Source organism: Schistocerca gregaria, chromosome 6 (genome assembly GCF_023897955.1).
Source record: "Schistocerca gregaria isolate iqSchGreg1 chromosome 6, iqSchGreg1.2, whole genome shotgun sequence".
Classification (NCBI taxonomy): Eukaryota; Metazoa; Arthropoda; class Insecta; order Orthoptera; family Acrididae; genus Schistocerca; species Schistocerca gregaria.
The window spans coordinates 246,959,378-246,985,547 of record NC_064925.1 but is presented as its reverse complement, the minus strand read 5'-3'; the positions used below and the strand labels follow the sequence as shown (position 1 = coordinate 246,985,547).

The following is a 26,170-nucleotide window of genomic DNA, read 5'->3' as shown; positions in this document are numbered from 1 at the left end:
CCTCAACATTTGACGCTTTAATGAGAGAAATTGGTTACACGCGTATCATTCAAAGTATTTTTCATCGCTGGCCACTACTTTCTCCCATCTTTTGGGCAGTGTACGAATCTTGTGTTGAAAAAATTGTTCATCTTTTGAAACGATCCATGAATTGGTCCAATTTGTGACTTCTTCATAGTATCGGAAGTGTTGGTCAGTCAGGCCATGCACCATTGATCTAAACAGGTGATAGAGGGCGCAATGTCTGGAGAATACGGCGGGTGGGGCAGGACTTCCCATTTTAACATTTCGAAGTACGTTTTGAACTCTTTTGCAACATGGTGTCAAGCGTTGTCCTGCTGCAAAATCACTTTATTGTGCCTCTCGCTGTATTGCGGCCATTTGTCTTTTAATGCTTTGCTCAAATGCATTAATTGCGTTCGATGACAAGCACCTGTGATTTTTTCATTTGGTTTTAACACCTCATAGTACACAATGCCAAGCTGGTCCCACCAAATGCAGAGCTTGATCTTGGAGCTGTGAATATTCGGTTTGGCCATCAGTGTGGGAGCATGGGCGGGATATCCCCATGATTTTGTGTTCAGAGTTATCGTAATAAACCCATTTTTCGTCCTGGGTCACAATACGATGCAGAAATCCCTTCCATTTTTGCCTCTGAAGCAACTGTTCACAAACGTCGTTCAAAGTCTCTTGGTTTCAACTCACATGGGACCCAAGTTCCTTCTTTCTGAATCATGCCCATAGCCTTGAAACGTTTTGAAATGGATTTCTGTGTCACTCCCACTAATCGTGCCAATTCTTCTTGAGTTTGACGTGAGTCTTTTCTCAGCAATGTCTCCAGTTCTGCATCTTCGTAAACATTCTCTTTTCCACCATTACACCGGTCTATGAAGGTAACATCACAGTTTTTGAAGCATTAGAAAAACCACTCACAACATATTCTTTCACTGATAGCTTCTTTACCATACGTACTTGAGAGCAGTCGATGGGACTCAGCTGCTGGTTTCTTCATACTGAAACAAACCAGTAACGTCGCCTGCAAATGGTGAGAATTAGGCTCGTAAACTGACATTTAACATTTTTATGATGCAGACACAAATTGACTAATGTTTGAATGAGGTTATGTTGAACAAGGTCCAAGCTAACTGCTTGACATCTGCGATCTGTTTCTTTTGACTGCTACTTACCATTGTCACCACCTAGTAGCAAATGGCAGAAGCAAAGTTGTACACCTTGTGCAAAAAAAAAAAAAAATCAGATATTAAAACAATGGAAATGCCAGGTTGGAATATCAACAGTTATTTGACTAAAGTGACCAGAGATAGCAGCTGTATGCCTGAGGGTACCTGCTTCTCTCTCTCTCTCTCTCTCTCTCTCTCTCTCTCTCTGTGTGTGTGTGTGTGTGTGTGTGTGTGTGTGTGTGTGTGTGTGTGTGTGTGTGTGTGTGTGTATTTTCCTTTCTTTTCTAAAGAAGTCTTTGGCCAAAAGCTAAGTGTGTAACAGTCTTTTCATTGTGCTTGTCTGCAATTCAACGTGTCTGGTGAGTAGCAATCCATCCTTTCAGAATTGTTGATGTAGTTATTCATTCATTACTCATATATCCACCAGTGACATCATTTTGGATGTATGTAGAAACCAGAAATATTACAAGAAAGTCAACACAATTTTCGTGGTATTACTTAATTTATTTATAACCTCTGCAGTTGTAAGCCAAATGCAATGATGGCCCAGAAATGTGTGAAAGATATCACTTTGCATGCACAGTAAATGGCTATTCTTTTCTTGGTGCGTATTTAACTTTCTTTTCATAATTGATTTGATAATGGATAGTCACTCCGTAGTTTGTTACAGTGAAACACACTACAGATCCCATTGACAAAAACGATAGTAATTTTCATATTTGTACTAGGTCAGTTTGACCTACAAAGTATAAAAATTTCTCACAAACACTGTAACATCACTGCTTGAGATGGAAGGCTTTATCTATCTTCAACTAGTTTGACGAACTATTTTTCAGCCACTAAGGCATGTGAAACTTTTCATGTTAAACAACCATCATATGTTGAACTGTTTGCTTACAGTGTCTCCTTCAGTATAAATTGTTTTCACAAAAAATTCGCTCTTCTGGCAAAAGGAGACTAGGTCCAGAAATAGGAAAAACGAGATAGTGATACTCTTGTAGGAAATAATGACAACTGTATTTGAGCAAAATGGTATAAGTCGAGTTTGAGTGCTGTAATGAGGAAGAATATCTTCTTCTTCTTCCTCCCCCCCCCCCCCCCCCCATTTGGGGTGACCTGTCCAAAATAATATAAATAACATTCAGCAGGGGGATGTATTGGTCTCTTATTAAATTATGGAAATTGGATTTATACTGCGGTTTCGTGTCATATTATGCATACCCATCATAACCTGAGTGATCCACAGCACCAGTCATTTGTGAAATATGGTAGACTGAGCCATTGGGTGTATATTTATGATAGATTATAAATTCACCAGTGCAGCCGGAATACCTGCTTGGTGGTGGTCAGCAGTAGAGGGCATCCCTCCACCCCAAATCTGCTCTCCAACGCTCCTGTGAATGACACTGTGGTGTGGTTTTGTAAACTGAGTGTATTGAAGGAATCAAAGATACATTCTGTAATGTTGTTTTTGCTGCTGGATAACATAATTATCCTGCTGTGGCCAACAATATGAATCTGTGTGTGTATCACTTTTTGCATTGTAGCCATTCCTTCTTTACGCAACATTTAGCCATAGTTCTAGGAAGAGAGATATAACTATGAAAATGATAGTTGCCTTAGAGATGGCACTGTTCAGTAATAATTTTTTTTATTATAAGTACCACACATTCTTTTTCAGTTGTTATAAATTCTTAGTAAACATTAAGTAAGAAAAGTATGTGAAACAAAATGCAAATATATAAAAAGTGATGCTATCAGCAGCAATTACCTGATACTTAAAGGGGAAAAAATAATAGGTGACCTGAATAAGACTTTGAAAGAATTTGTGTTTCTTGTAATTACAGTCACAAAATGTAACACTGTGTCCAATAACAAATGTTGAATTAGATGATCACATATGAGGTTTCTTCTTAATAAATTAATTTTGGTTCATATGATCCTTAAGTCATTCAACAGGCAAGGTTTGGCCGTAATAATGACATACACAATTTATAACTGTTCTAATAATATCATGTACATAGATTGTAGCATGTTCAAGTTACATCTTAGATAAATTTGATGAGAAAAATATTTAGTATTATGGTAGCTGACTTATACCAAGTCTTCTTTATGAATTTATTCTTTCATTTTATAATTTCTCACAGGAGGTACTGACTTTGAAGAGAAAGTTGAAGTCGATGAAAGCACGTCTGGCTGAGAAAGAAAAACAAGAAGGCGAGAATGCTCGTCACCTGGAGGAAGTGACTACTCGCACATTACGATTAGTGAGTTCTCCATCTCTCTGCGGCCCTAAGGTGCTTTGTTTGTTACTTGATAACCATTGATGCTGATAGTAGCAGTGTGTCTTAAAACCAATTTTGTAGTGAAAGCTCATACTCATTCATTTGCTGAAGAAAGTTATGATAACAGTGACACATTCTTAGGGCTGTAGCTATATTACTTAGCAGTTTAATTTATTGATATAACTGCTATTCAGAGCAGACTAAAATAAGCAATGGACTCAATACTTATAAAACAGTTTTCATTTAATCTGATGCTTTACTTGGAAATCTGGCAACTACTACCTCCATGGGTATTCTTCAGAACCAGTTATCTCCACAGTGCTACAGAATGGAATAATTATAAGTAATATTGTGACTCATCACACAGATGGGGATAGAAATCTACAGAATCAGAAAGTAAAATTACGAAGGTACAGTATTTCTGTAATAATGAATAAAATCAGCAGGAGAGTATGTTAGTATCCAGAATTACTGACATGTTTGAGTCACACATCTCTTTCCAAGTACATAAAGGTGCAAAGATAGAAAGTGAAGAATCTTGTTACAAAATCTGCTACTGTCAGGCTATAGTTGTTTTTGCATCATTGAGGACCCATGGCTTTGGATCAAAACTGTGGTTCTTGTACATTGTTTGTTTTGACCCTGTGGCTATGGGTCTGTTGTCAGCCAACAAATACATTAATATGAGGGGTGGGGGATCCAAAAATAACCAGAATTTCTTTGTAGGAAGCATGTACTTGATTGTTTTTCAAATACAACCTTAGTATCTTTCAAAGTACTCTCCATGAGCATTAATGCACTTGTTCAAATTTTCGTTCCAGTGTTGGACGTTCCTTTTAAATTAGTCCTCTTTGATACCTGCTAGCACCTTCATGACATTGCATTTTACATGTTTGACTTCGGCAAATTGCTTCCCTTTCAAGTCCTCAGGAACAGGAAGAAGTCCAAGGGTGCTAAATCTGGTGAATAGGATGCAGTGATCAAGATGGTAGTCCATCAAGGCCAAAAACTGACAAGCACTGCAAGCTGTGTGTGCAGAAAACTTTCATGGCACAGAAATCACATGACGGAATTTCACAAAGCTGGGCATATACGCGCCAAAGTTCTGTGAAGTGTTTTCATAATCTCCAAATAGAATTATTGATTTACTGTATGGTTTTGAGGGAAAAATACTGAGTGTATGATCCCTGTGATGTCAAAAAGATCAATATTGTCTTCATGTTCGATGTCACCTGCCAAGCTTCTTTTGGATGAGGTGAGCCAATTGACTCATTGACTTGACTGTTGTTTCCTTTCTGGATCATACCCATAACACCATGACTCTTCACCTGTGATGATTTTGTTGAAAAAAAAAATTGGATTGTCTTTGAATCTATTGTTCCTTTCATGACAGGCCAGAACACGGTGATCCCTTTGACCATGTGTGAGAAGTCTCAGCTTTGCTGTCACTCTTCGCATTCCCAAATCAGTGGTCAAAATACTCTGAATTGAGCTCCAGGACAGAGCAGATAAGTCCTTGAGCTGGTCAATTGTTCTGCATCGATCTTGGTTGATCATATCACGGATTTTGCCAATGTTGTCCTCATTTTGAACAATTGAAGGGCAACTGGAATGAGGCTGATTTCAGTGGCCATTTCTCCATTTTTAAACCAAGAAAACCATTCGTACACATTGAATTTTATTAAGAGAATGTTCTTTGTAAGCTGTTTGCATCATCACAACAGTTTTCACTGCATTCTTGCCAAGTAAAAAACAAAATTTCACACCCACGTGTTGTTCGCAAGCAGTAGCCATTTTCTCTTGTCATGTCTGCACTGTATGCACACTGACAGAACTGCAAGAGAAACCACACTAGTCTCTGTCTGGTGTCACCACCTGGCAGAATGACTCGGGAGAGGTCCTACAATAGCCCTCTTATCAGCAAAACCTAGTCCCATAAGCATACAATGTGTATCATCATGATTCCAGTTTTTTTTGTCCTTCCGTGTATGTTAACTAATTTCTCCAGTTCTAAGAAATGTGTAATACTGTGTGTATTGGATTAATTTCTGCTCTTGAATGAAATACTGTGAAGTACTACAAAACTATGAAAATATGGCTGAGTGTTCTGTAGTGTACAAAACTTCAATAACAGAAGAAACACATGCTCAAAAAGACACAGCAGGAAGGAGCCACAGGATTATGTGAAATTACATTCCATTTTAAACATCTGCCGAAGAACTCTTGCAGAAGTCAGACAGTATCTAAAATATCTGCGAGCAGTCACAGTACAATGCCTGAATCATTATTCTTACTATGTCCTTAACTAAAGAGTACCCAACAACAATGATACAACAGTGTAAACTGTGTAAACAACTGCGTAAAAACAAGAACGCAAAGAATAATTTTGGGAGGGCATGTCACTACTGACATATTTTTTAAACACCATTAAATTGAGTTTTAAGTGTTTAACTATAATTATGTAGAATGTAACTGCTGAAGAAGGTGACTTTCTCCATTTTATGTTTGAATGTTTGTGGTTAAATTCAGGAAGAAGAAGGGAAAAAACGGGAGGAAAACAATCAGATATTCATGGAAAGTCTGTTGCGCGATGTTGATGAGCGGGAGGAGGCAGCAAAACGTCGCCTTAAAGAAGCATTGGAAAACTTGCATCATGACAAGGCTGCAATTGAAAATGAGATAAAAGGTACAGTATTTCTTTATTATATCTGCTATTATCAGATGATTCAGATAAACATTTGCTAATCATCAGAATTTGATGCAAATTCCTTTTTAACACCACACACTAAGAGGCAGAAACCAGGAGAACAGTGACATAGTCATCTTCAATTAAGTACAGTCCCTATGTATCAAACTCAAAACTGGCACTTCACACCTTACCTTATGACTGTGGAATCGCTGTTGGTGATGTCTGCAATGATTACTTTGATATCGCAGTGGAACCTTGCTTAACAAATACCTCCCATAATACGCAATTCACATAACAAGCAAAACAAATTGTAAAAAAAATTGACTCACTTAACAAGCAATGTTTCACATAATGAGTGATAATTTAGTGACATTGTCACCAGCTATTCACGTGCAGTGGGGGAAATATTCAACAATATGAACACTTTTCTGTGTCAGCAGCGGTATATGAACAATGTCTTTAGTTCTTACTTTAGTCTGGGTATACCTCTCTTTCTGCTACCATCTTGTGCAACTTGAGATCAAACATTTTTCTAAACTTGTGTTCACATAGGTTTTTTTTTTTTTGTGCAAGTTTTAATAGCCTTTTTATAAATGTCCCCAAAGATAAAGCCGCAATAAGGGAAAGAAAATGACCTTAGAAATGAAAAGTAAAATAATTTAAAAATGCAAATGTGGTGTGAGCATTGACGATTTAGCATGCTCATACGACTGGTCTACATCAGCTGTTTGTACTATCATCAAGAATAAAGACAAGATTAAGGAGATAGATGCTTCAAAGAGACCGACAAGAGTATCTAAACAATGGTTTCATATTCTGGATGACGTCAAAAGGTTGTTCCTTATATGGATAAATGAAAAGCAATTGCAAGGCAACACTATTAATGAGAACATCATTGGTGAGAGAGTGAGAATGATTTTTGCTGATCTTGTTAAGAAGACACCAGGTTCATCAGTGGCCAAAGAAGTGTTTATGGCATCCACAGCATTGTGAGGCATGGCGAAGCAGTCAGCTTTGACACAATGGCAACAGAGAACTACATCACCAACTTCAAGATACTTGTAGATTCTGAGGGTTCTCTGCTGTAACAAGGTTTTAATCGTGTTGAGACGGGTCTATTCTGGAAAAAAAATGCCAAAGTGTACCTTTATAACGGCAGAGGAGAATGCATTTCCTGGTTACAAGCTATTGAAACACCGTCTCACACTGCTATTCTATGCCAGTACAAGTGGCGATTTGTAAATTAAACCACTACTTGTTTACCATTCATAAACTCTGTGAGCCCTCAAGAGTGTAAAGTCCAGAAAAACTGGTTAAATGTGATGTGGAGGTCCAACAATAAGGCTCAGATGACACATGATCTTTTTTGTGGTTGTATCAATGAAGTGTTTGGTCCTTTGATGAAAAAATATTTGCTTGAGATGAATCGGCCACTCCTTGTCTTACTTGTTATGGAAAACGTTCCTGCCCTTTCACCAGGCCTATAAGACCATCTCCTTGTAGAATTTCAATTCACCAAAGTCTAATTTCTGTCTCCCGGCACCCCTCTGTTACTCTGGCCTATGAACCAGCAGATTACGTCTAACTTCAAAAAGATCTACACTAAAGCACTCTTTGAGCAAGGCTTTGAGTTGACTGAAGTTACCAAGCTCACTCTTGGAGTGTTTTGGAAATATCACTTCAACATCGTTGACTGCATCAAACGATCTAACAGATGTAGGAAGCTCTCTCTTCTGCCTGGAAGAAGCTTTGGCCAGAATGCATTGTTGAATATGACTCTGAGGTGTTTGAGTTGGAGCTTATTGTCTCTTCAGCCAGGGGCTTCGGGCTAGAAGTGGGTAACAATGATACTAATGAGCTTGTGGAAGTTCACACCAAAGAAATGATCACTTGAGATCTTATGGAGTTGCAGTGTGTTTCACAGCAGGAAATTGTGGAGAAGGAGGGGGAGGAGGCGGCAGTAACAGCAAAGTGGCAATCTTTTTGTACAATAAGAGAAATGCTGAAAGCATGGAAATCAGTTTTATCGACATTGAAAATTATCACCACAATAAAGCAGTGGCTACACGCGCTACCAATGTGACAATAATGCCATGTGGCATTTTTGCCAAGTGTTAAAGTGCCGGCAGAAACAAATGACTATAGATAGCTTCCTAGTAAAAAAGAATTAGTTATATATTGTGAATAATAAAGTACATAATATTGTATGTATAATTTTCTTTGAATAAATGGCATGAATGAGGTAAAACATTTAGTGCTTTTTCTGCATAGAACGCATTATCGTATTTTACATTAATTTATATAGGGTAAATTGTTTTGCTTAACGAGTGTTTCACGCTACGAGTAATATTCTGGAACGAATTATGCTCACTGTATGAGGTTCCACTGTATTTTCACCTTGCTCCAATTTGTTGGTATGTTGCCATGCTACACACGTATTGTGAAGGTGCCTCAGTCAAGAGGCCATCATGCCCTTCTACTTTGTGCTGCGTCTTCTATTTAATTGTGTTCCTTACTTCTGCTTAGATATACTACTGATATGTCAGAGGAGTCTGCTGTCACTGATGGCCCCTATGTTTCTTCCAGTCCTTTGTATAAGTTGCAGTGGAAGGTGCAGATATACTGAAGCAGTTCTCTTCTTTTGTTATGCTCTGTTGTCATCCATTAATATGAATTATTTCCTACCTAATCTATATTTATTGAGTCATAAGTATGATATTAGATGTTTTTTTGGCATTCTATAAATTTGCTATTTAACATTGATGTTTTGGGGACGATTATTATTGGCATTCAATGTTTAGATGTCAATCAAAGTAAACATTTACAAATGTGCACATCTGACATCCCTAATGTACAAAGCTGCTCTTTCACAGGACATTTTCTGAAACAGAGCAGATATTAATACTGGTGTAGATATCAGGAAGCACCCAGTAATGATAGCTTTTATATCCAGGTAAGAAGACTATATATAGGTAAGATTTTAGAGCTGAAGGCATTTGCCAGTAGAGCACCACCAGGTTCACGGTACCCACATAAACTACAGAGTACAGTAGATTGTGATCACTCCCCATTTCAGTAATCTTCTTCAAAGTTTGTGTGTCTAACTAGCAGTGCTGCACCATATGTTTGTTTAGAAACCTGCGATGGACTCGTACAAATACTGCTATACTGAATTGGATAGATAAAAAATCCACTCATAATGTGGCAGCAGGAGAAAACATATTTAAAGGTTAAGAAAATGCGCAAGCTTTCATAGCCAGTGACTTGTTCTTTGGGCAGAAGGATTGAAGGGGAAGGAAGAAGGACAATAAAAAAGGACTGGCGGGGATTAGGAAATTGGAAGAGTTTGGAAAAGACATCCAGAAGTCCAGGTCAGTGGCGACTTGCCTGACAGGTTGAGAAGGAAAGACTGATTGCCCTCTCATCCCAACCAGCAAATCTCCCCTACCTTTCCTTCAACTTCAACCCTTCTGTCAGGAGGAGGGAGTCACTGGTTCAAAAGCTTGAACATTTCTGTACGAGGCGCATTCAAGTTCTAAGGCCTCCGATTTTTTTTTTCTGGACTGGAAAGAGATAGAAACATGTGCATTATTTTAAAACGAGGCCGCATTCATTGTCAATACGTCCCAGAGATGGCAGCCCCGTACGGCAGATGGAATTTTACCACCAGCGGCGAGAAGGAGAACTGTTTTAAATACTTAAAATGGCGACGTTTTCCTTACTTAAACAGCGTGCAATCATTAGTTTTCTGAATTTGTGTGGTGTGAAACCAATTGAAATTCATCGACAGTTGAAGAAGACATGTGATGATGGAGTTGTGGATGTGTCGAAAGTGTGTTTGTGGGTGTGACAGTTTAATGAAGGCAGAACATCGTGTGACAACAAACCGAAACAACCTCGGGCTCGCACAAGTCGGTCTGACGACATGATCGAGAAAGTGTAGAGAATTGTTTTGGGGGATCGCCGAATGACTGTTGAACAGATTGCCTCCAGAGTTGGCATTTCTGTGGGTTCTGTGCACACAATCCTGCATGATGACCTGAAAATGCGAAAATTGTCATCCATATGGGTGCCACGAATGCTGACGGACGACCACATGGCTGCCCGTGTGGCACGTTGCCAAGCAATGTTGACGTGCAACGACAGCATGAATGGGACTTTCTTTTCGTCGGTTGCGACAATGGATGAGATGTGGGTGCCATTTTTCAATCCAGAAACAAAGCACCAGTCAGCTCAATGGAAGCATACAGATTCACCGCCACCAAAAAAATTTCGGGTAAGTGCCTGTGCTGAAAAAATGATGGTGTCCATGTTGTAGGACAGCGAGGGCATAATCCTTACCCATTGCGTTCCAAAGGGCACTACAGTAACAGGTGCATCCTACGAATATGTTTTGAAGAACAAATTCCTTCCTGCACTGCAACAAAAACGTCCGGGAAGGGCTGCGCGTGTGCTGTTTCACCAACATAACGCACCCGCACATCGAGCTAACGTACGTGATAACAACTTTGAAGTGATTCCTCATGCTCCCTGCTCACCTGACCTGGCTCCTAGTGACTTTTGGCTTTTTCCAACATTGAAAGACTCTCTCCGTGGCCGCACATTCACTGGCTGTGCTGCTATTGCCTCAGCGATTTTCCAGTGGTCAAAACAGACTCCTAAAGAAGCCTTCGCCTTTACTTCCTTCTCATCCCACTTCATGTGATACAGCTACATCGATAAACTTTTAGCCTTGTACAAAATGATTTGTTTGTTTGAGTGGAAAGAGGTTATTTTTTCATTGTAGAAAACAGTTATCAATTTGTCAAGTTACCATTTTTTTATGTTCAAGAAATATGTTACCTTTTATAAAAACATTCTAGTGTTTTAACAATCTGAATGTTTGTTCATTTATTTTAACAGTTTGTATTCATCACGTTTCTATCCAAGCCATATGGTAGTAAAAAACAAATGAAAAATTGTGCCGGGTTGTGAGTAAGGGGAGGAGGGGTACAGAAATGGATTAAGATCATGGGTAAGTTGAGTGGGCCATAGAATACCACTACTCACCATGCAGCAGAAGTAGAAAATATATATCACAACTGTTTGAATGATGCTGCTGACGTGTGGAAAACATTGTGACATCATAGTCATGAAGGACTACTGACTAGTAAAGATATTTTGAGGAGACCTAGGGAGCAAAATAAGATATTGAAGTGCCTATGTTATTCTGAATTACAATGCAAAGTTCATTTGGACGTGCATACATGTCCAAAGGAACAGGCATTGCAGCGACCACAGCCATAATGAAATACATTAAATGTATTCGCGTGGACAACCATCAGCTGTAGAATGTAATCTTGAGAATGACCAGGACTCAAACTGGGATTTCCCACTTCTCAAGAGCGGTCGCCTTACCATTTGTCTATCCATACATGACTCAGGGCCACATCCAAACTTCCATATGTCATCAACCATGCTTCTACAATCTGTACTGGTGCACTCATTATGCTTATTCCGGTGTGGGTGGGACAACTTACCTGAAAGTCACCTGCCTGGTGTCAGTTGATAAATATGATATTGCAGTGCCTGTGTTAATCTGAATTACAATGCAGAATGCATTTTGACATGCATAATAATTGTTCAATATACATTAAATATATTCACAATTGCGAGTAAGGACAATCATCAGCTCTAGAATGGAATGGTGACAGTGAAACGTTGTGCCGGACTGGGACTCGAACCCGGATTTTCTGTGTATAGCGAGTGGTTGCTTTACCATTTGGCTATCTGTGCATGACTCACGCCCAGATTCAAACTTCCATATGTCGTCAACCCTGCGTCTACAGCCTATATCCGCCAACACCATGCAAGCAATTTTTAAGTAAAATGTCTCACCTGTACGAGAATATACATAATGGATATATGAATACAGATTGTAGATGCATGGCTGACAACATGTGGAAGTTTGGGTGTGGCCATGAGTTGTGCATGGATAACCAAATGGTTAGGTGTCTGCTTGCAATAAGTGGGAAATCTAGGCACAAATTTTCATTGTCATTATTCCTTTCTACACCTGATGGTTGTCCATGTTCGCAATTATGAATACATTTAATGTATTTCATTAGCGGCTGCAGTTACTCCAGTGCCTGTTAGATTGGAAATGCATGATGGTTGTCCATATTTGCAGTTGTGAGTACATTTAAAGTATTTCATAATGGCTGTAGTTGCATTGTAATTGAGAATAATACAGGCAATATCACATTAATCAGCCAACACCAGGCAAGTGACTTTCAAGCAAAATGTCTCACCTGTAGGGGGATATACATAGTGGATGTATGGGTACAGGTTGGAGACACATGGCTGACGACTTAGCAAATACGTTTAATATATAGGGAGCAATGTTATGATGACAGACTGTACTGACAAAGTCTTTGGCTGAGATTGATCTATTGTATGCACTTGAGTGTGCAACAGTGAAGTTGAACCTTCATCATCATCTTCTTCTTCTTCTTCTTCTTCATCATCTTCTTCTTGCTCCAAATCAAAGAATGTTGTTCTGTGGGCATAAATGGAGCACATTTTGAGGAATCTTGTTTTATCGTCTCTGGGCCTTTCTGGGAGTCAACTGGCAAAATATTAATTGCTAGTTGGATTTTGTGTGCCTGTGCATAAGGCAATACTGTTGTATTGGCAGCATGGGCCACACAAATAATATTTAAGTGCTCCAAATTTGACACCTTTGATTTACAGATTCCTTTATGGGGTGAATTAACAGGAAAGTCTTTAGATAAGGTACAGTCTTAGTTAAGAAATAAAAAGAGAAAATTTCATTAATCCTCTAACCTCCTATGTTAGTGTCTCCTGACTTAATTATCTACATTTGTGTTACTCTGTCCATTTCCTGGAACTAAACACACCCATTCTTACAATTCTTTCTTAAATTCTTTCTTCTAAAATTCCAAGAAATAAGTGTAGAATTGATTCTAAACTATTACATATTGTATAACAGTTTACGCATTTTTGACAATCTTTTGGACATAAAGTGTATTCAGTATACACAGTTTCTGTAATCACTTTCAGAGGTCGGTGAAGAAATGTGACTTGCCTCGGCAAAGAATTCTTCGATGTTACCAGCAATGTTCAAAGATGTATTTTATGATGAGACTTCTCTCTATAAATTTTTGTTGTAGTGGGATGCCTCCGACACCTCATCTTGTTAGTAGGAATATTCAGCTTCTGATGAATTACATAATCCATTTTGTTAGATGTGGCTTATTTTAAAAATGGCAGAATTTTGTAAAAAAACCTAGTCTTTGAAGCAGCATTGTATTTCCAGAATGAAGAAACCCTGTACTTTTGTGGTATATACAGTATAATACTCACAGATGTTCTGCATGTTCTCCTAACCGAGATATCCATCCACAAAATCATATCGTCTTCCATAATATTACCATTTTCACAGTTCTACATATACATCTATTCTCTGTAAACCACTATGAGGTGCAGTATACCAATTATTAAGGTTCCTTCCTGTTCCATTCACGTGTGGAGTGCAAGAATAATGAGTGATTGAATGCATCTGTGCATGCAGTAATTATTCTAATCATTTTTCATAGTCCATATATGAGCAATAAATAAGAGGTTGTAATGTATTTCTAGAGTAATCATTTAAAGCTGGTTCTTGAAACTTTGTCAATAGACTTTCTTGGTATAGTTTACATATATCTTCAAAAGTCTTCCAGTTCATTTCCTTCAGTATTTCTGTGACAGTCTCCCACAGATTAAACAAACCTGTGCCCTTTCATGCTGCCCTTCTCTGTAAACATTCAATATCCCCTGTTAGATCTATCTGATATGGGTCCCACACACTTGAGCAACATTCTAGATCTGGTTGCAGGATTGATTTGTAAGCAATTTCTTTCGTAGATTGATTGCACTTACCCATTATTATACCAGTAAACCGAAGTTGACCACGTGATTTACCCGTGACTGAACCTGTGTGATCATTCCATTTCATATCCCTTTAAAGTGCTACATCCAGGTATGTGTGTGATGCATGAGTTGGCTGATTCCAACACTGACTCAGTGATGTTGTGGTCATAGGATATTTCGTTTTTTTCATTTTGTGAAGTGAAAATTTTACATTTGTGAACATTTGAAGCATGTTGCCAATCTCTCCACCACTTTAAAATCTGAGCAAGATCTGACTGTATATCTATACAACATCTTTCATATTGTACTTCATTACATACAATTGATCATCTACAAGAAACTTGATTTCACTGTTAATATTGCCTGCAAAGTCATTAATATGCAATATGAAGAGCAAGGGTCCCAACACACCCGTGGGGCACACACGAAGTTACTTCTCTATCCAAGACAACATGTTGCATCCTTCCTACCAAAAAGTCCTCAATCCAGTCACAAATTTAACTTCATACTCCATATCATTGTACCATTGACTATAAGTGTAGGTGTAGTACTGAGTCACGTGCTTTTCTCAAATCAAAGAGTACAGCATCTATCGAACTGTCTTGCTCTAAAGATTTTAGTGTGTTGTGAGAAAAGTGCGAGTTGGATTTCATATGATTGATGTTTTAGAAATCCATGCTGGTTGGCATTGAGGAGGCCATTCTGTTCAAGATACACTATTATGTTTGAGCTCAGAATATGTTCCAAGATTCTACAACAAATCGATGTCAAGGATGTTAGATGGTAGTTCGCTCCATCACTTCTTGTAGTCGGGTGTGATCTGTGCCTTTTTTGAAGAACTGGGCACAGCTTTTGTTTGAGGTATCTATGACAGGTTATACTTGGGCAATGGGCTAAGTCAGCCAAAAATTTAGTACAGAATCTGAAAGGGATTCCATCGGGCCCTGGAGCTTTGTTCAATTTTAACAATTTCAGCTGTTTTTCAACACCACTGGCACTAATACTTATTTTATTCATTTTTCAGTGGGTTGAGGTTTAAATTGGGGCAGTTCTCCTGGGATTTCCTTTTTAAAGGAACATTTAAAAATGGAGTTCCACATTTCAGTGTTTGCTTTGCTACCCTAAGTTTAAGTCCCAGTCTCATTCACTAGGATCTGGACACTAACTTTGGTGCCTCTAACAGTCTTGTCTTCCAACCAGAATTTCTTTGGGTTCTGTGAAAGATCACTTGAAAGTATTCCACTATGGTAGTCATTGAATGTATAATGCAATGCAGTCTTGACAGCCAAACGCATTTCATTCAGCATCTCTCTATCTGTAGCCATATGCTTTGTTTTACAACTATTATGCAGCAATCTGTGTTTCTTTAGAAGTTCCTTTAAGTGACTGTACACCATGGAGATTACCTCCCATTATGAACTGTTCTGTTGGCTACATATCTATCCAGTGTATGTTCAACTATTCTTTCAAATTTGAGCCAGAGTTCCTCTAAATACTCAGGTCTGTTTGTTGACATTAGAACCAATATATTTCCATCATGAGTGGGGTTCCTAAATAACTGTTCTAGGTTGTTTTCAGAGAAGGCTTTTAATAAAGTTTCGTAGGATATTTTATCAAGCTCACAACTAACAAAACTGTAATTTTCCCAATTAATTGTTGGTTAATTATAGTCTCCACTGATGATTACAGTATGATTAGGTTTCTTACATACAAGATAACTGAGGTTTTCTTTTAAAGTTTTCGGTTACATCAGGAGATGAGTCTGGTATGCAATAAAGCATCAAATTATCATTTTATGCCCATCCCTGATACTGAGTCTTGCCCAAACAGTCTCGCATGCAGCTTCAATTTCTACCTTGGTTTCTTGTCTACTGTGACAAATGCGTGACTGCCTTTCCCCATTTGCCCATCCTTTTGAGGTACAGTTAAATTTTCCCCAAAAATCTCACTGCTATCAATTTAATGTTTCAACCAGCTTGCTATCCTAGTATTATGTGAGCTTCACTGCTTTTCCTCAGTCTTCCAACTCTGGCTCTTTGTTGTGAATGCTTTGGCAGTTAACCATTAGGATTTTACTAATCACACCTGTGGGAGGCATTTCTTTCAATCTTAACTGATAATTCTGTGTTTCCTACAGCTATCGTTATGTGGAGTGGGAGTGAAGTACCTCTTATTTTTATTGAATACATATTGTTGTTGTTGTTGTTGTGGTCTTCAGTCCTGAGACTGGTTTGATGCAGCTCTCCATGCTGCTCTATCCTTTGCAAGCTTCTTCATCTCCCAGTACCTACTGCAACCTACATCCTTCTGAATCTGCTTAGTGTATTCATCTCTTGGTCTCCCTCTACAATTTTTACCCTCCACACTGCCCTCCAATACTAAATTGGTGATCCCTCGATGTCTCAGAACATGTCCTACCAACCGATCCCTTCTTCTGGTCAAGTTGTGCCACAAACTTCTCTTCTCCCCAACCCTATTCAATACTTCCTCATTAGTTATGTGGTCTACCCATCTAATCTTCAGCATTCTTCTGTAGCACCACATTTCGAAAGCTTCTATTCTCTTCTTGTCCAAACAATTTATCGTCCATGTTTCACTTCCATACATGGCTACACTCTATACAAATACTTTCAGAAACGACTTCCTGACACTTAAATCTATATTCGATGTTAACAAATTTCTCTTCTTCAGAAACGCTTTCCTTGCCATTGCCAGTCTACATTTTATATCCCCTCTACTTCGACCCTCATCACTTATTTTGCTCCCCAAATAACAAAACTCATGTACTACTTTAAGTGTCTCATTTCCTAATCTAATTCCCTCAGCGTCACCCGACTTAATTCGACTACATTACATTATCCTCATTTTGCTTTTGTTGATGTTGTTGATGTTCATATTATTTCTTCCTTGAAGACACTGTCCATTCAGTTCAACTGCTCTTCCAAGTCCTTTGCTGTCTCTGACAGAATTACAATGTCATGGGTGAACCTCAAAGTTTTTATTTCTTCTCCATGGATTTTAATTCCTACTACAATTTTTTTCTTCCCCCCCCCCCCCCCTTTTCTGCTTGCTCAATGTACAGATTGAATAACATCAAGGATAGTCTACAACCCTGTCTCACTCCCTTCCCAACCACTGCTTCCCTTCGGTGCCCCCTCGACTTGTATAACTGCCATCTGGTTTCTGTACAAATTGTAAATAGTCTTTCGCTCCCTGTATTTTACCCCTGCCACCTTCAGAATTTGAAAGAGAGTATTCCAGTCAACATTGTCAAAAGCTTTCTCTAAGTCTACAAATGCTAGAAACGTAGATTTGCCTTTCCTTAATCTATCTTCTAAGATAAGTCGTAAGGTCAGTATTGCCTCCAAAGTGATCTTCCCCGAGGTCGGCTTCTACTAGATTTTCCATTTCGTCTTGAAAGAATTCGCGTTAGTATTTTGCAGCTGTGGCTTATTAAACTGATTGTTTGGTAATTTTCACATCTGTCAACACCTGCTTTCTTTGGAATTGGAATTATTATATTCTTCTTGAAGTCTGCGGGTATTTCGCCTCTCTCATTCATCTTGCTCACCAGATGGTAGAGTTTTGTCAGGACTGGCTCTCCCAAGGCAGTCAGTAGTCCAATGGAATGTTGTCTACTCCGGGGGCCTTGTTTCGACTCAGGTCTTTCAGTGTCTGTCAAACTCTTCACGCAATATCATATCTCCCATTTCATCTTCATCTACATTCTCTTCCATTTCCATAATATTGTCGTCAAGTACATCGCCCTTGTATAGAACCTCTATATACCCCTTCCACCTTTCTGCTTTCCCCTCTTTGCTTAGAACTGGGTTTCCATCTGAGCTCTTGATGTTCATACAAGTGGTTTTCTTATTGAATACATCAGTCTTCATAAAAAGAATTTACTGGTTCTCATCCTAGTGGAATCTTTTTCATTATTATTATATTTTTTTTAATTATTTATTTCATTTTCTCCTCCATTCCCACAAGTTGTCCATACAGTACAACTCTGCCTTGATCAAAATAACATATTGGCTGCTAGTCTAGCATGATACGAGGTGCTGCAGCAACTACTTGGCAGAATAATCTGGATATATTCACTTGCTGCCAACCAGTGTGCAGTAATTGGTTTGCTTAGCAGGGTGCTAATCATCTTATTACTTTTCTGCACAAATTTGCAATTAGTTTAGCAAATTCTGTTAGGAAAATTAACAGTCTGTACAGATAAATAATGCAAACAACAAAAATTAATCCCTGTTAAGTTACTGGCCATGAGCATCATCTGCAACTGACAGTGACAGCTGTCACCTGAAGTAGCAGAGCAATGTTATGGGGAACAGAACAGAAGATATGGTGAAGTTCATTATTTGATTGGTTGTTGCTGTGGTAATTGTCCTCAACATGACTAGCATCAGTCACATCATTATTCTGATGCAGATATAGAATAACATTTTATATCTGTTTGACATTAAATATGAATATGTGCTGAAAATTAATGTGTCTGAATTTTTTGTTCTGTTCTCAGTTTCAGTTGAGATATTACATATCAAACATATTATGTGGTTGACTTTTCTGCTTTCTGATACAAGTTGCAAACTTCTGCCACTAGAGGGTTCTGAATTGTAGCATGTCACATGACTATTTACAACATAACTATGCCAGTGTGTGAGGAACCCTCACAAAACCGAAAGCATGAATTCAAAGATTTCGTCCACACCTGGAGCACCGTTTCCATCAGCATGACAAATGCCAGACCATACACGAGTGTTGTGATGTTGGCAGCAGTCTGACTCCGTGGATTCACTATTGTCTTTGTCCTCCGTACAGCCTGGACTTGGTGCCAATTATCATATGTTTCCTAAATGTAAAGGGAACTGTTGAGGACTTTAGTTTGATAGTGATGAAGCTTTGCAAGCAGAGGTGAGGTTATGGCACTGTCAACAAAGTCAAACATTCTAAAGTGACAGTATCAACAAACTGGTCTCTCATGGGGAGAAAAGTGTTTGTTGACAAAGTGATGTTAAGAAATAAATATGTAGATGTGAAGAATAAAGATGTACAATGTTAATAAAGTTTGTTTTATTTAAAAAGCTTTGAGTTTTCAAATACAAAAATTAGAAACATTGCTTTTGAGCATGCCCTCATACTTCTAAATCAGAATCTTGTAAGTTGAGTGCAGGCATGGTAAGTCTGTGTGCCTGTGCACCAACATTTTGCTTTTAATTAGAGATAGCAGTGCTGGGTGATACATGTGTACCAATGTCTATAACCAGGCAGTAAATAGTCAAATCTTTCAGATGTCCAAACTGCAAAGAGCTGTCTTCTTGGTAGAGGAATAATTTCTTTGATTGTATGACAATATAAATTTAACAAAAATCAAACTATGGAAAATTCATAATGTAATGTATCATGAAAAGGAAAGCAGCTACTCACCATATAGCAGAAATGCTGAGTCACAGGCAGGCAAAACAAAAAGACTGTCATAATGTGGTTTCAGTTGCCTGAGACTGCAGTTTCGTGTGCGAGTTTCATTTGTGTGCATGGTGTGTGAGCCGTGTGTGTGTGTGTGTGTGTGTGTGTGTGTGTGTGTGTGTGTCGTCTATTTTTGATGAAGGCTTTACTGGCCAAAAGCTTTATATATGACAGTCTTTTTGTTGTGCCTATCTGCGACTCAGCATCTCCACTATATAGTGCGTAGCAACTTTTATTTTCATAAATTTAACAAAAGCTACCCCATTCCTATTGTTAAAATAATGTTATGACGTAAGGTGTCCTAAACCACCGTCCGAAGCATCTGAAGCCAAGAGCTATACAAATTAGAATTTTATCCCCTGATATCTGTAACAAACTCTTTGAAATCCGATCATTATTTCTTGACAATACTCAAACCACTTCCACTCAGTTCCCAACTCCCATTATTGCAAAATGCAGCAAGGAGGAGCATTTAAACTAATCCTAACAAAATCTGTATGGAAAACATTTAACAACAAAAGTACTTCCAATTTCTTTGTATTTTGGTGTTGGACATTCCAACTGTCACCTGAGGTAGCAGAGGAAATGAATTTGACATATCGGGTCTGATACCTCCAGCATTGATTATATACTATAGAAATATAGTTTCATATTGGACAAATTATGACTTAGGCCTATATAACTTCGTGTGTCATTTTGATCTTCTAAAAGCTTGAACAGTTCCTATGGCAGAGATCCATTTCTCAGTGTTCACTTTTCAGTGATGTAAAATATCACAGACACATATCTTATCTACTCCTTGGTAACACACTAGTGCATAAATGTGTGTATTGGGCAGATTAGCAGAATGTTGTATCTAGCAATATGTAATTATGAAACAAGTCTTTGTTGACAGTCATAATTTTCTCTCTTTTATCATCTTTATGTGATGATTTCACATATAATTGAAGATATATTAAAAACGGTACATGCCTAGCACCTCTACATTCAGATACTTTAGCACATAAGTAATAAATTTCACTGAAATATACTGATTTTAATAAATTTTGATGAAACATAACTATTTGCACTGTATCATGCTTTGAAACTACTGAGGTTGATCACTCCCCTGTCCATTAAGTTTTGTGTTGTTGTGGTCTTCAATCCAGAGACTGGTTTGATGCAGCTCTCCATGCTACCCTATCCTGTGCAAGCTTCTTCATCTCCCAGTACCTACTGCAAACTACATCCTTCAGTATCTGCTTAGTGTATTCACCTTTTGGTCTCTCCTACGATTTTTACCCTCCACACTTCCCGCCAATACTAAATTGGTGATCCCTTGATGCCTCAGAACATGTCCTACCAACCGATCGCTTCTTCTAGTAAAGTTCTGCCACAAATTATTATTCTCCTCCCCAATTCTATTCAGTACCTGAACTACCCAACTAATCTTCAGCATTCTTCTTTAGCACCACATTTCGAAAGCTTCTATCCTCTTCTTTTCTAAACTATTTATTGTCCACATTTCACATCCATATGTGCCTACACTCCATCCAAATACTTTAAGAAAAGGTTTCCTGAGACTTAAATCTATACTTGATGTTAACAAATTTCTCTTCGTCAGAAACTTTTCTTGTCATTGCCACTTTACGTTTTGTATCATTCCTACTTCGACAATCCTCAGAAAAACATCATCTACTGCTTTAAGTGTCTCATTTCCTAATCTAATTCCCTCAGCATCACCCGATTTAATTTGACTACATTCCATTCTCCTTGTTTTGCTTTTGTTGATGTTGATCTTATATCCTCCTTTCAAGACAGCACCCATTACATTCAGCTGCTCTTCCAGGTCCTTTGCTGTCTCTGACAGAATTACAATGTCTTCGGCAAACCTCAAAGTTTTTATTTCTTCTCCATGGATTTTAATTCCTACTACAATTTTTTTTTCTTTTTTTTCCTCCCTTTAGTGCTTGCTCACTGTACAGATTGGATAACATCAAGGATAGTCTACAACCCTGTCCCACTCCCTTCCCAACCACTGCTTCCCTTCGGTGCCCCTCGACTTGTATAACTGCCATCTGGTTATATACAAAATGTAAATAGCCTTTTGCTCCCTGTATTTTACCCCTGCCACCTTCAGAATTTGAAAGAGAGTATTCCAGTCAATGTTGTCAAAAGCTTTCTGTAAGTCTACAAATGATATAAACGTAGGTTTGCCTTTCCTTAATATATCTTCTAAGATAAATCATAGGGTCAGTATTGTCTCCGCGTTCCAACATTTCTACGGAATCCAAATTGATCTTCCCCAAGGTCGGCTTCTACCAGTTTTTCCATTCATCTGTAAAGAATCTGTGTTAGTATTTTACAGTCTTGACTTATTAAACTGATAGTTCGGTAATTTTCACACCTGTCAACACCTTCTTTCTTTGGGTTTGGGATTATTATATTCTTCATAAGGTCTGAGGTTATTTCGCCTGTCTCATACATTTTGCTCATCAAATGATAAGAGTTTTGTCATGACTGGCTCTCCCGTTTAATCTTCATCTACCTCCTCTTCCGTTTCCATAATATTGCCCTCAACTACATGACCCTTGTGTAGACTATCTATGTACTCCTTCCACCTTTCTGCTTTCCCTTCTTTGCTTAGATCTGGTTTTCCATCGGAGCTCTTGATATTCACACAAGTGGTTCTCTTTTCTCCAAAGGTCTCTTTAATTTTTCAGTAGGCAGTATATATCTTACCCCCTAGTGAGATAAGACTACATCCTTACATTTGTCCTCTAACCATACCTGCTTAGCCATTTTGAATTTCCTGTTGATCTCATTTTTGAGACGTTTTTATTCCCTTTTGCGTGCTTCATTGACTGCATTTTTACATTTTCTCCTTTCGTTAATTAAATTCAAATCTCTTCCATTCAATGATTTCTACTAGCCCTAATTTTTTACCTACTTTATCCTCTGCTGCCTTGACTATTTCATCTCTCAAAACTAGCAATTCGTCTTCTACTGTATTTCTTTCCCCTGTTCTTGTCAGTCGTTCCCTAATGCTCTCTCTGAAACTCTCTATAACCTCTATTTCTTTCTGTTTATCCACATCCCATCTCCTTAAATTCCCATCTTTTTGCAGTTTCTTCAGTTTGAGTCTACAATGGGCAGAATCCACATCAGCCCCCTGGAAATGTCGTACAGTTTAAAACCTGGTTCCTAAATCTGTGTCTTACCATTATACAGGGTGATTCAAAAAGAATACCACAACTTTAAAAATGTGTATTTAATGAAAGAAACATAATATAACCTTCTGTTATACATCATTACAAAGAGTATTTAAAAAGGTTTTTTTCACTCAAAAACAAGTTCAGAGATGTTCAGTATGGCCCCCTCCAGACACTCGAGCAATATCAACCCGATACTCCAACTCGTTCCACACTCTCTGTAGCATAACAGGCGTAACAGTTCGGATAGCTGCTGTTATTTCTCGTTTCAAATCATCAGTGGTGGCTGGGATAGAGGGCTGAAACACCATATCCTTAACATACTCCCATAAAAAAAAATCGCAGGGGGTAAGATCAGGGCTTCTTGGAGGCCAGTGATGAAGTGCTCTGTCACGGGCTGCCTGGCGGCCGATCCATCGTCTCGGGTAGTTGACGTTCAGGTAGTTACAGACAGATAAGCGCCAATGTGGTGGCGCTCCATCCTGCTGAAATATGAATTGTTGTGCTTCTTGTTCGAGCTGAGGGAACAGCCAATTCTCTAACATCTCCAGATACTGTAGTCCAGTTACAGTAGCACCTTCGATGAAAAAGGGACCAAAAACTTTATTGGCTGAAATGGCACAGAAAACATTCACCTTAGGCGAGTCACGTTCATACTGAGTTGTTTCCCGCGGATTCTCAGTGCCCCATATACAGACATTGTGACGGTTGACTTTCCCGTTAGTGTGGAAAGTTGCTCCATCACTAAACACAATCTTTGAAACGAAAGATTCATCTGTTTCCATTTGAGCAAGGATACAATCACAGAAATCGATTCTTTTAATCTTATCAGCTGCAGACAGTGCTTGAACCAATTTCAGATGATAAGGTTTCATAACTAACCTTTTTCGTAGGACTCTCCATACAGTTGATTGTGGAATTTGCATTTCTCTGCTAGCTCTGAGAGTCGATTTTCCTGGGCTGCGAACAAATGCTTGCTGGATGCGTGCTACATTTTCATCACTCATTCTCGGCCATCCAGAACTTTTCCCTTTGCACAAACACCCATTCTCTGTAAATTGTTTATACCAACGTTTAACACACCACCTATCAGGAGGTTTAACACCATACTTCGTTTGAAATGCACGCTGAACAACTGTTGTCGATTCACTTCTGCCGTACTCAATAACACAAAAAGCTTTCTGTTGAGCGGTCGCCATCTTAGCATCAACTGACGCTGACGCCTAGTCAACAGCGCCTCAAGCGAACAAATTTACAACTAAATGAAACTTTATAGCTCCCTTAATTCGCTGACAGATAGTGCTTAGCTCTGCCTTTTGTCGTTGCAGAGTTTTAAACTCCTAAAGTTGTGGTATTCTTTTTGAATCACCCTGTATAATCTATCTGAAACCTTAGTGTCTCCAGGACGAGGTTCCACGTGCAACCTTCTTTCATGATTCTTGAACCAAGTGTTATCTATGATTAAGTTATGCTCTGTGCAAAATTCTACCAGGGGACTTCCTCCTTCATTCCTTACCCCCCCCCATTCCATGTTCACCTACTACTTTTCCTTTTCCTACTATTGAATTCCAGTCCCCCATGACCATTAAATTTTCATCTCCCTTCACTATCTGAATAATTTGTTTTATCTGATCATATATTTCTTGAATCTCTTCGTCGTAGCCATGTATGGAAGTGAAACATGGATAATAATTAGTTTGGACAAGAAGACAATAGGAGCTTTCGAAATGTGGTGCTACAGAAGAATGCTGAAGATTAGATGGGTAGATCACATAACTAATTAGGAGGTTTTGAATAGGATTGGGGAGAAGGGAATTGTGTGGCACAACTTGACAAGTTGTAGGACATGTTCTGAGCCATCAACGGATCACCAATTTAGTATTGGAGGGTAAAAATCGTAGAGGGAGACCAAAAGATGAATACACTAAACGGATTCGGAAGGATGTAGGTTGCAGTAAGTACTGGGAGATGAAGAAGCTTGCACAGGGTAGAGTATCATGGAGAGCTGCAACAAACCAGTCTCAGGACTGAATACCACAACAACAACAACTTCGTCATCTGCGGAGCTAGTTGACATAACTTTCTACTGCTGTGGTAGGCACGGGCTTTGTGTCTTATCTTGGCTACATTAATGCGTTCACTATACTGTTTGTCGTAGCTTACTCGTGCTCCTATATTTTTTTAATTCATTATTAAACCTACTCCTGCATTAACCCTATTTGATTTTGTATTTATAACCCTGTATTCACCTGACCAAAAGTCTTTTACATCTACATCCATTCTCCGCAAGCCACATGACGGTGTGTGGCAGAGGGTACCCTGAGTACCTCTATTGGTTCTCCCTTCTATTCCACTCTCGTATTGTTCGTGGAAAGAAGGATTGTCGGTATGCTTCTGTGTGGGCTCTAATTTCTCTTGTTTTTATCCTCATGGTCTCTTCGCAAGATGTACGTAGGAGGGAGCAATATACTGCTTGACTCTTCGGTGAAGGTGTGTTCTCGAAACTTTAACAAAAGCATGTACCGAGCTACTGAGGGTCTCTCCTGCTGAGTCTTCCACTGGAGTTTATGTATCATCTCCGTAACGCTTTCGCGATTACTAAATGATCCTGTAACGAAGCGCGCTGCTCTCCGTTGGATCTTCTCTATCTCTTCTATCAACCCTATCTGGTACGGATCCCACACTGTTGAGCAGTATTCAAGCAGTGGGCGAACAAGCGTACTGTAACCTACTGTCTTTGTTTTCGGATTGCATTTGCTTAGGATTCTTCCAGTGAATCTCACCCTGGCATCTGCTTTACCGACTATCAACTTTATATGATTATTCCATTTTAAATCACTCCTAATGCGTCCTCCCAGATAATTTATGGAATTAACTGCTTCCAGTTGCTGACCTGCTATTTTGTACCTAAATGATAAGGAACCTATCTTTCTATGTATTCGCATCACATGACACTTCGCTACATTGAGATTCAATTGCCATTCCCTGCACCATGTGTCAATTCGCTGCAGATCCTCCTGCGTTTCAGTACAATTTTCCATTGTTACAATCTCTCGATACACCACAGCATCATCTGCAAAAAGCCTCAGTGAGCTTCCGATGTCATCCACCAGGTCATTTATGTATATTGTGAATAGCAACGGTCCTATGACACTCCCCTGCGGCCCACCTGAAATCATTCTTACTTCGGAAGACTTTTCTCCATTGAGAATGATATGCTGCGTTCTGTTATCTAGGAACTCTTCAATCCAATCGCACAATTGGTCTGATAGTCCATATGCCCTTACTTTGTTCATTAAACGACTGTGGGGAGCTGTATCGAACGCCTTGCGGATGTCAAGAAACACGGCATCTACCTGTGAACCAGTGTCAATGGGCCTGTGTGTCTCGTGGACGAATAGCGCGAGCTGGGTTTCACACGACCGTCTTTTTCGAAAC

At 38.9% G+C, this 26,170-nt stretch overlaps 1 protein-coding gene across 2 annotated transcripts in view; it reads left to right on the top strand.

Annotated features, from left to right (window-relative positions):
- Window positions 1-26,170, top strand: part of LOC126278563 (E3 ubiquitin-protein ligase rnf8-like) — a 135,503-nt gene that overhangs the window by 58,674 nt on the left and 50,659 nt on the right. Inside the window, exons 6-7 of one of the 2 annotated variants that reach the window (XM_049978757.1) lie at window positions 3,329-3,478; window positions 5,996-6,152. In XM_049978757.1, coding sequence (XP_049834714.1) covers window positions 3,329-3,478; window positions 5,996-6,152 — 307 coding nt within the window. The remainder of the gene's footprint in view (window positions 1-3,328; window positions 3,479-5,995; window positions 6,153-26,170) is intronic. The other variant, XM_049978758.1, reaches the window with a different exon arrangement.